The following is a 10,311-nucleotide window of genomic DNA, read 5'->3' as shown; positions in this document are numbered from 1 at the left end:
GCTGGCCACGCTATGGCTGACACAAGCCAGGATGCCACTGGCCTCCTTGGCCCCCTGGGCACACCGCTGGCTCCTGTTCATTCTCTCCCTCCCTCCTGTGCTAGCTGGGGTCTCGCTGCAGTCACCCCAAGAGCACAGCCCGACTCTGAGGCTCTGACCTTCCTTGTAAATCCCAGAATCATTCCGGTTGGAAAAGCCCCTCGGGATCATCGAGTCCAACCCTCAGCCCAACTCTACAAAGTTCTCCCCTACCCCACATCCCCCCCCAGCTCATCCCAAGGGCCCTTAAACCCCCCCAGGGATGGAGACTCCCCCCCCTCCCTGGGCAGCCTGTTCCACTCTCTGACCAGTCTTTTTCTGAACATTTTTTTCCTAATGTCCACTGTAAACCTCCCCTGTTGCTGCTTAAAGCTATTTCCTCTCGTCCTATTGCTAATTCCCTGTGAGAAGAGACCAGCACCAACCTCTCCACAGCGTCCTTTCAGGGAGTTGTAGAGAGTGCTGAGGTGACCCCTCAGCCTTCTCCTCCTCACACTAAACAGCCCCAACAGTGGTTTTAAGCACACACGACCCTGTTAGAGGGAACGCACTAAAAGGCTTCCAGGGCGAGTCCTGCAGGACCCCAGTGACAGCTTCGGTGGCCTGTCCATCCTCCAGTGGGTTGGGAATCCAAGCCACGGAGAGCCCAGATCTGCTCCCCAAGAACCAACAGGCAACACCCGTCTCCCCCTTGGCCCCAGCACCGCCTCTTTGCAGCGACCCCCGGGTGGGTGGGGTGGGCTCTCACCTTGCCCCGCGGATGAACCGCGCTGCCTCCTCCGCGTAGCGCGTCGCCAGGCTGCTGAGGTTGACGGGCTGTTGGACGATGGTGACGTTCTCGAAGAGAGGAAGGGCCACCTCCGTGTAACAGTCCTTCCCCCCGATCCTGCTGGGAAGAGGCCACCCCACGCTCGTCACCGGAGCAGGGGCCAGCCATGGCAGCAGGCGTGGAGCCCCACTGCGCTCCTGGCTGTGCAGAAGGACGAGGAGGGGAAAGGGAAGGATACCGATGTCCCCATGGCACAGGGCAGACCCCCCCTCCCTGACCTGTGCCCTGCTGCGGGGCGCACGGGGGGGACACTGGGTGCATGGAGAGGCAACTGCAGCAAAGGGCAGCTCTCAGGGCTGGGCACACCGATGCAAATCTCCACCTCCCTGTGTCAGCACTCGAACCCCCCATGTGCCCCCGTACCTGGCAGCTGCGCCGAGCCGCGGGCAGGGCGGGCAGGGCGGCAGGTTGTAGCCGGGGGTGTCTGTGCAGCCCATGTCGTGGCTGTAGGGGATCCCAAAGAAGTAGTTGAAGCCTGAGGGGCAAGCGCGGGTGTCGGCGGGGACAAGGCAACCACGGGATGCTCAGCTCGTCCCCGCCGGCACAGTCCTTACCGCGGAAGCTGGGGTGATGGTGGCCGTGGTGTCCCAGGTGCCACTTGCCTGCATGGAAGCCACAGAACATCATTTCAGAGGTTAAAAGAGCTACAGCCACCACCAGCCATCACCCACAAGGTGCCCAAAGCGCTGGGGGCTTTAATCTAGCAACCAGAAAGTCTATTTTTGTGCTGGCCACATTTCCAGAACGTCTTGTTGTTTTTTTCTTTTTCCAAAATTCAGAAAAAAATGCATAAGGTATCTCGTGCCTGTGCAAATCGACTGCTCCCGGCTTTAAAAGGCTCTTTCATGCATTTATGGTTCAAAGGAGACAACTTTCTAACTCCTCCCAAACAACCAGCTTCATCCTCTGACCTCTGCCAGGCACCTGCTCCCACTGAATGCCCCAATCCAAGAGGGAGAACTGCAAAAACTGGGGAGGGGGGGAAAGGAGAAACCAAGGGCTTTTCTGCCAGCGCATTGTGCACAAGCAACAGGACCTGAGGGTGCAAGGGGCTTGCGTGGGCCGGGGGGGAGCCACGGTGACAGGAGGGTGCCCAGAGGCACGGGGCCAGCACCGGTGGCATCACTCCGGTGTGGGCTGCGGGATGGCAGAGCTGCTGTGACGGGTGTGTTTGCTAAGGAAAATCCGGTGCGTTCCCTGTGAGGTGAAGCAATTAGAGCTTAAATGGAGAGCCGGGGAGGGGCTGGATTTCAGACAACATCGTATGTTTGAAAACGAAGACTTCAAGCTTGGCACTGCAAAATCCAAGGGGGAGGTGCAAAATCTCTCCCACGTGATCCTTTAGACTTTCCTTTATTTGCCAGTGTTCCACCTGCGGATGGACACGGGCACACTGGACACACACACACCCCCTCCCCGCCATCGCCCCCCACCCCGGACGCACCCTCGGCACGGCGGGTGTTACCTATAGCCCCTGTGCTGTACCCAGCCTCCCGCAGCACCTCGGCCAGGGTGGTCTCGTTCAGGGGGAGGCCGCCCACCGACGTGATGGCAAAGTTGTGGGTCACCCCATTGCGCGCCCCGAGGCGCCCCGTGAGCAGAGAGGCGCGGGACGGGGAGCAAGTGGACGCAGCTGAGTGGAAATCCACGAACCTAGAAAATGAAAGGACCCTTCACTGCACGGTCCAACGCTGCCCCCTCCCTCCCTGCTCCCCTGCATGTGTCCCCACCTGCCCCACGATGAGGGTCTGGAGTGGGGGATGAAGCTCGCAGGTCGCAGCGGGGATAGATGGACTTGCACCCCAAGGTGCTGGGCGCTAGCCACCCTCCCCATGCACCCAAAACCACCTCAGTGAACCCCCTTCACCTGCCAGGAAAACCCCTTTTGCTGCAGGACAGAGTAACCAGGGATGCTCAGAGGGGGCTGGGGAGGGGGGACAGACGTTACCTCATCCCTTCGGCCGCCAGCTCATCCAAATGTGGGGTCTCCTTCGTCTCTGCCCAGTTGGCCCCAAGATCCCCCCAGCCCACATCATCTGCCAGGATGACGATGAAGTTGGGCCGCCCGTACGCTGCCCAGGGAGCTGAGAACCCCAGTAGTGCCACGGCAAGCACCAGCACCGCCCGCGGGGAGGGGGTCCCCATGGTGCCACCCACGCTGGGGTACTGGCGGCTTCGTCTTCCACAAACTCCCTCCGCCACGTCCCTGGGGATGCAGCTGAGCTCTCCACGGGCCCTCGCAGCGATGCAGACGTCCCCTCTTCAGCTGCTCCCGCAGGGCTGGGTCCAGGTGGTCCTGGCTTGCCCCCTTGGCTACCAACCGAGCTGCAACATCTCCTCCATGTTTCACACCCAGGCACAGCTGATATTCCTGAAGTTGGTGCCAGCAAAGGTGTTATTCTTAGAAGACAAAAACACCCTTTGAAGTCACTGTCACTCTATTTTTAACTTTCCTTCCTTCCTGGTAAATATCTAATTAGACACCAAACCAAAGTGGTGTTTTTCCCTCCAGAAGTGTGCTCGATCTGTGGCAGAGGCTCCTCTCCCCTCACCGCAGCCGCAGGGATATTCGCATCCACCAAATGGCTCTTTCCCTGCAGACCACACTCCTCGGCTCACCAAAGCGCTGCCCTCCCTTGCTCCAGGAGGAGAAACAACTGCCGTGGCTCTGCCTGTGACTGTTGGTCCGTCCTTCACCTTGCACAGCTACAGCATCCCCTGTGCAAGAGAAACAAGACACAGTCAAGACCTGCCGAAGCCCTCCTGCATCCCAGCCCAGGGCAGAATGCTGTATCCAGGCACCAAGACTTTGCCTTTGAAGTTGTCTTTTTTGCTGCCTGGCTCACGATGACTCAACTGGAAAGGACTGGAAAAAACGAGTGCCCCTTTCCCGCATCCATTGCCCAGGCTGGGATGGTTTCCCATGGTGCTGTCATCCCCAGGGAGCAGCGCTGCTCCCTCCCAGCACCGGGGGGGGCAATGTGCAGGGCCTTGCCTTCATTTGTAACAACTGAGAAGTTTCTAAAGCTCATTTTTTTAATTTAGTTCTGCTCACGATGCCCCACTGCTGTCAGCGGGTCAGGGCAGGCAGCGCAGCTGCCTTGGGGCACTGGGAGGAACCTGGTCCCGGAGGCAAAAATGCAGAAATCCAGACAAACCCAGAAAGCAATAAACCCCAGAAATACCTGGGTTTACAGGATTAAGCATATACGGTTGTTTAGGGCAGGATTTGGCCTCCAGGGGTGGAGAAATTCAAGGACAAACACCCCACAGACCGATGGCAGAGATGGAGCTGTGAAACCCCACGTCTTGAGCACAAAGTTATGGCCAAAGGGAGATGAAGCAGCAGAGATTTGCCAAAAAAAACTGCAGATCCCTGTGTGAGGAGCTCTGCACCAGCCATGGGGACGGTGTGGGGACCACATGGGGACAGCCAGGGGCCAGCGGGACCCAGCTGGGACCAGCACTGCAGCAGATGTCCCCAGTTGGTACCAGCAACCTTGGGGGAGGAACATGTCATGAAGGATGCAGCTGCCACAGGATGATCACAGAGCCAAGCAGGACAACAACCATGAAGACAAATTGGGAGGGCGAGGAGAGAAGCTGATGCTGGAAAACAAAAGAGAAGGGGACAGGAGGAGGCAGGAGAGGGAATACGATGAGCCCCAGCTGTAGGCCAAGAGGTCTGTAGCTGGCAAAGCAAATTATTCCCAGGTTTCGCTGTTCGCATCTTTAAAAGCTTTGGGCTGTTTCTCAGATCAGCAGCTTCAGGACTGCCAGTGATCAGGGGTGTGATTCCATTCATAATTCATAGCTCAGAGCATCAATTTAGAAACTTCCACGCGATGGGCCTCGAAGCTCTCGGGACATGAATTCAGGGGGGTGGGATGCGGTGGGTTGCTGAGTTTTGCCGCAGGTGGGGGCTGAGCTGTGGGAGAGGCTGCACGGCCCTGCCCGAGCGAAGCGCACGAGCCCAGCTCCCGTTCTGCACCCTAACTGCAAACCCACAGCTCATCCTCACACCCTGAACCGCCACAGAGCAAGGAGAATCAAGGTTAGGACATGTTTGATGGCGGCTAAATCGCCTTTATTTTCCCATTAAAAATTCCCTTTGCAGTTTCTTTGGAAAGCCCTTGGGGTTTCTGTGGGGATGGATGTTTGAAAGGAGCGGCTCTGCTTCAGTCCAACACCCCCACGCAGGGGCTGAGCCCAGCTGGACTTGAGCCACCAGTTTCACAGGAATAACATGGATTAACTCGGGCACGGCCCGGGGTGATCTCAGCCCCATCTCAGCCCTCTGGCAGGGCTCTCCACAGGGGGATGGAGCAGATCACCCAGCACTGGAATCGATTTTGGGGAAAAAATAAAGCGACAACGTTCAGTTGAGCCCCACATAACCCTCCCAGCCGAGCCGTGCCCAAGGTGGGTGATGTTCAGGCTTTCCAGGAAGCCACACCACGTAATCCCACCCTCCGGCCCCTTCACCAGTGTCCACCAGCTCCTTGGCCCCTTTGACAGGCTGAGCGCAGTCCCTGCACCAAGCCCCGGCCCCTCTGAGCATCTTCCACCCATCCCATCCCCAGGGGGTGGCCCTGCACCGCACAACATGCGCCAGGGACCCCCGGTCAGCACCTACAGCCACCCAGAAAAACTGAGAAAAACCCAAGGGAGCCAAATCCATGTTCACCCACAAACCTCCGTCCTTTCCATTTACTTTGGGGAGCGACGCCAGGACGACACGGCTAACAAAAACAATCAAAACCATTTTCAAAGGACACTCTCTTCTTTCTAAATTACAGGGGAAAGTCATCCAGGGCTGAAATTTATGCATTAGAGTCAGACAAAACTTGTTGATCTCTGGTGCTCGGAGGCCGTGTGAAGGAGAGGGGGAACACAGCCTGTGGAAGGGGGGACGGTGCCGGCCCAGCTCTCGCCAGGCTCCTGCAGAACCGTCCCCGTCCACAGCAGGTCCAAGCCCCAGCACAGCACGAGGCCGCCCTTTGGCGTCGACTCCAGCACCCTCTGCTCCCAGCCCCTTGGCAGAAGCATCTCTGCGACCCTTTTGATCCCGGATTCCCAGGTGAGGCGGCTCTGTGCTGCGCACGTCCCGCGGCAGTGCCGGGGGGGGGTCGTGGGGAGCCTCCCTGGGATGAACCCCGGTCCCCCCACGCCGGGACCCACACTTCAGCAGCAACTCTGTTCCCCTATAGCTTTGCTACAACCATGCAGAGCCGAAGGACCATCTTTTAGCTATTTTTTCCAAAAAAAATTAAACGACGCAGAAGAGATTCCCCCAGGCTGACTACGGTGGGAGCGCGGTTGTCGCGGCACCTCACTTGGTGCCAAGCAGGACAGTCACGTCCGTGGTTACAGCTCGATGAGCTCCCTGGGCAGAATCACAGCCAGGGATTGAGGTCTCCGGATAACCAGCACCGGCACCGTGCTCCTCACCGGCATCGCTCAGGCCGGACGCTGTGCACATGGGCTTCACCGCACCCACCTTGTACCAGAGAAGAATTAAACGGATAAAAAAGTGCATGTCTGCAAGCCAGACAAGGCGGTTCACAGAAAGAGAGAAAGGGATAAGTGGAGACCAGATAAACCAGTTTAGAAAAGCCCCCAAACTGCTGCTCAGGACAGCCTGGGGCTGGCCCCAGGGCAGGGCAGGGGAGATGCCTCCTCGGCTGGGGGATGCCACCGCCGGCTGTGCCACCACTGAGCAGCCGTGGTCACCCGCCCAGAGCTGGGAGTATCTGTCATGTATTTATTACACATTAACCAGAAGTTTACAAATCTTGGGGCCAGCACGATCATTTTCACATTTTTCACATTCTTTCACATTTTCACGCCTGCCTGGAGAGCAAAACAGCAGCCGGAGCCCGGAAAAACCTGCCGCCCTTTGAAACACGCCTGGCTGTGCCAAGCGGTCCCCTGCCAGCACCCGGGGCTCACACCCCACCCGGGGCATCACAGCTCTGATCTCCAGCCCAAACCCGCGCCGGCGGGCCTGCTCCCCTGCCAAAAGCCCTGCAGACATTCCCATCCCGGCTGCGAGGAGTGAGGAGATAAGGACCCAGCAGGGGGTGAGAAATTCAAACTGGAGCGGGCGGGCACCTGCTGTTATCCCAGGGCCGCCCTGGGGGCTCCCAGCATCACCCCTCGCATCAGCCAGGCTGAGTTAGGGAAACTGAGGCAGCCACGCAGAAGCAAGCGCTCAAGCTGCATGGGGACCCCACGGCTGCCGAGTGACGTGGGATGGGGACGTGTCCCCACAGCCTGGCTCATGGCGCTGACCCCGACCCCACCGGGGGATGCCTGGCCACAGCCTGGAGGGGATGAACAGCGGCACATCCTGGCAGGGACAGCCGGTCTTTCAGAGGAGAGAAAAAAGAAAACCATGGTTTGTTTGCAAATTAACCACGCACAGGTATCTTATTTTGGTACGAGCACAGCAAAGGGCAGCAGGTGCCTTCTGAGGGGCTTATCCGTGGGGCAGAGGCTGCCCGAGCTCTGTGTCTGCCCTGTTAGGGCTCCTCAGTCCCGGCATGTTTACCAGCAAAGCTCTGTTCCCGGTATAAAGTCCTGACAATGCTCTGAACAGAGTCAAGACTTTATTCCAGGAAAAGGTTTTCTACTGGAATAGTTTATACTAGTTTCCCTAACAGAATAAGCAGCACCGACAAAAACATAGTTCTGCAGATTTACTAGGATTTCTGCCAGCTCCTGAGACAGGAGAATGTTTTTCACCCATCTAACTGCTAAGTCTTTCAGAGAAAACATTACACATGCCGAGCAGGGCTGGGCGAACCCCAGCAGAATAAATGAACTGGAAGTCCCTGACCATCCGGCGGCAGAAAGCAGGGGCCCTGCGCTCCCTCTCTGCAGCCCGCCCTGTTTTCCAGCTCCTGGCTGATTTATGCCCGCTGACGGGACACTTGCTCTCTTCTGCTGTGGTTGACAGAACCCCCAAACCCACCCCCCCACACACACCCCCGGGCTGGGAGCGGTGCAGAAGCACCCGGGAAGATGGAGAAGCAGGTCCTGGTGCAAGCGGCTGCCTGGCACGGGCCAGACCCACAAAGGATGTGCCGGGGCAAAGCATCCCGGCAAGACACGGCCAAGTCCTCTCCGAGGCCGGGCTGCAGCAGGGAAAAATCCACCCGAAGTGGGCAAACAATATGGGGGGAAAAAAGGATTTTACAGCAGAGCTGGGAAGCTGGTGAGGCTGCAGCCACCAGCCTCGTCCCTCCCACAGGGCCCCTCCAGCCCCCATCGCTCCCCAAAGCCTTATTACACTTGGAAAGCCCAAAGGAAAGGAATGAGAAGGTGAAGCAGAGACAGATGCAAAGCACTGACAAGAAATACCAAGGAGTAAATCGCCTTTGTTTTTTCATGCCAAAGATATTTGCATTCTTATTTCTCCCCTGGAGGCACAAACCTCTTTTGTTGTCCCATAACCACTTGCACTGTCGCTGCCAGGAAGAATTACAGCTCGGGGAGGGTGACCCATTCTCAAGGAAAAGCTTGTGTAACGGGATATCAGCTCTTCGAGGCCAGAAGAGGTGGTTGGCCTTTACCCGCTACCCCTGAACGGCACAACCCGGCGGAGGAGAGGGCTTCCTGCAGGACAGGACGACGGGAGGCTCCCCAAGGACACATCCTCGTGTCACACATGGCTCCCCATGGCCCCAGCGCCTGCACTGGAGCTCGTTTAGGATGGGACTGCAAGGGGTGAAGCTGATAAAACCTCCCTGCTAGGACAAGAGCACCAGCAGCTTGCTGGAGGCGGCCGCCGTTGGACCAGCATCGCCATGAGAAACCAGCAGCAAGCTTCTTTGAAGTGACTGAGCGAAAGCAACAGCTAGTTGGCTAGATTTGTCAGAAGTTTGCAGAATTTTGCCTCCGCTGCCCACTACCCTCACCTGCGCTGCCCATTGTAAAAAAAAAAAAAAACAAACCCAAGAGAAGGGACTCCAGCCAAATCAAACACAGCAGCCCTTGCTGACGGGTGAGGCGCTGAAGGAACATTTTAACCCGGGCAGCTTTTCCAAGGGTACAAACCAGAATCACCAGATTCCACTTTAACCCAGCAAATTTTGGTGGGGTCCTGGGCCAGCGTGGGAGGGTGGGCGAGGAAGGGCCTGGCCACTGCCTCACTCGGAGCCCTCTGCTACTACCTGTGGGCAAAAGTCACTCGCTCATGAGCCCCGAGGAAGGGTTCGAGGCTCCAAACCCCCCCGGCAGTGTCCGTCCGTGCCCGGCACATCAAAGCCAGCACCGCGTGGTAGCGGTGGCTGTGGCACAACGAGCTGGGAAACGCAGTGCTGTCAGTTTTTTTCCTCTGTTGTACTTAGAAAAATTTAGGGGAAACCCTAAAGTGTCCCTCACTTCAGCTCCATCCCCCTTTGCCGAGTGCTGCTGAGCCCCGCGCTCTCTGCGCCAGATGTCTGACCCTGTCGCTGCCGCCCTCCTTCATCCGTGAGTCGGGCTCACCTGCTTCCAGTTTGACTCACAAATCGCCTACTTTTTAAGTTCCCTACATAAAGGAGATGTTCTCCCCTAAAACTGCAACGTGTGCTGCCCACAAGGATGGAGCACAGAGGGAGCAGCGTACGGGGCTTCGGTGTGTGCTCAGCCCCGTCCCGGCAGCTCCCGTCCTGTCCCCGGCACCTCGCCCGGCAAACGGGACGGCAGCTGCCTGCTCCGCTGTGAGCCCGAACCCGGGATGCTCCGGGCACCACGTCCCGCTGTGGGCCCAGACTCAGGATGCTCCCAGCACTGAATCCAACTGTGAGCCCGAACCCGGGATGCTCCGGGCACAGAATCCCAGCTGTGAGACTAAACCCAGGACGATCCCCAGCACCACGTCCTGCTGTGGGCCCAATCCCGGGATGCTCCCAGCACCAAACCCCTCTGTGAGCCCAAACCCGGGATTCCCCCAGCACCGCATCCCGCTGCGAGCCCAATCCTGGGATGTTCCCGACACCGAATCCCTCTGTCACCTCAAACCTGGGGCACTCCCAGCACCAAACCCCTCTGTGACCTCAAACCCGGGATGCTTCCGTCACCGAATCCCTCTGTGAGCCCAAACCCGGGTCGCTCCCAGTGCCACATCCCACTGCGGTGGGACAAGGGAGGGGGGAAGCAGGCAGCTGCCCCCCCCCCGGCTGCCCAAAGTGCCTGAAGCACGTGGGGTTCCCCTTTCCCTGCACCCCAACTCGCACCATCCCCTCCCTTTCCCATCAGGAAATCGAGGCCATTCCTACAACCCCAAACCGTCAAAACTTCGGCACCAAACCGCAGCGGGACCCCAGAACCCCCAAACCCGCTCCCCGAGGGCAGAGCCCTGGGGGCTCCCCCCGCGCTCCTTGTTCTTCGGCGGGGGGGGGACCGGGGGGGACCCGCAGCGCTCCGGCAGGTGCCGGCCGGGCATGGGGGTGGGG

The 10,311-nt window shown here is 58.5% G+C and overlaps 1 protein-coding gene across 1 annotated transcript in view; it reads right to left on the bottom strand.

The window, feature by feature from the left end:
* The window catches only part of ARSG (arylsulfatase G), a 7,890-nt gene extending 4,263 nt beyond the window's left edge, over positions 1–3,627 (bottom strand). Inside the window, exons 1-5 of the mRNA XM_026861306.1 lie at positions 2,817–3,627; positions 2,334–2,521; positions 1,423–1,470; positions 1,232–1,343; positions 788–925 (exon numbers count right to left, since the gene is read on the bottom strand). Coding sequence (XP_026717107.1) covers positions 788–925; positions 1,232–1,343; positions 1,423–1,470; positions 2,334–2,521; positions 2,817–3,013 — 683 coding nt within the window. The 5' untranslated portion in view covers positions 3,014–3,627. The remainder of the gene's footprint in view (positions 1–787; positions 926–1,231; positions 1,344–1,422; positions 1,471–2,333; positions 2,522–2,816) is intronic.
* Positions 3,628–10,311: the final 6,684 nt, after the last annotated feature.

The sequence above is a fragment of the Athene cunicularia genome, assembly GCF_003259725.1.
Source record: "Athene cunicularia isolate RWA chromosome 18 unlocalized genomic scaffold, athCun1 chr18_part1, whole genome shotgun sequence".
Lineage (NCBI taxonomy): Eukaryota > Metazoa > Chordata > Aves > Strigiformes > Strigidae > Athene > Athene cunicularia.
Note: the sequence above shows the minus strand (reverse complement) of the source record. Positions and strands in the feature narration are given on the sequence as shown.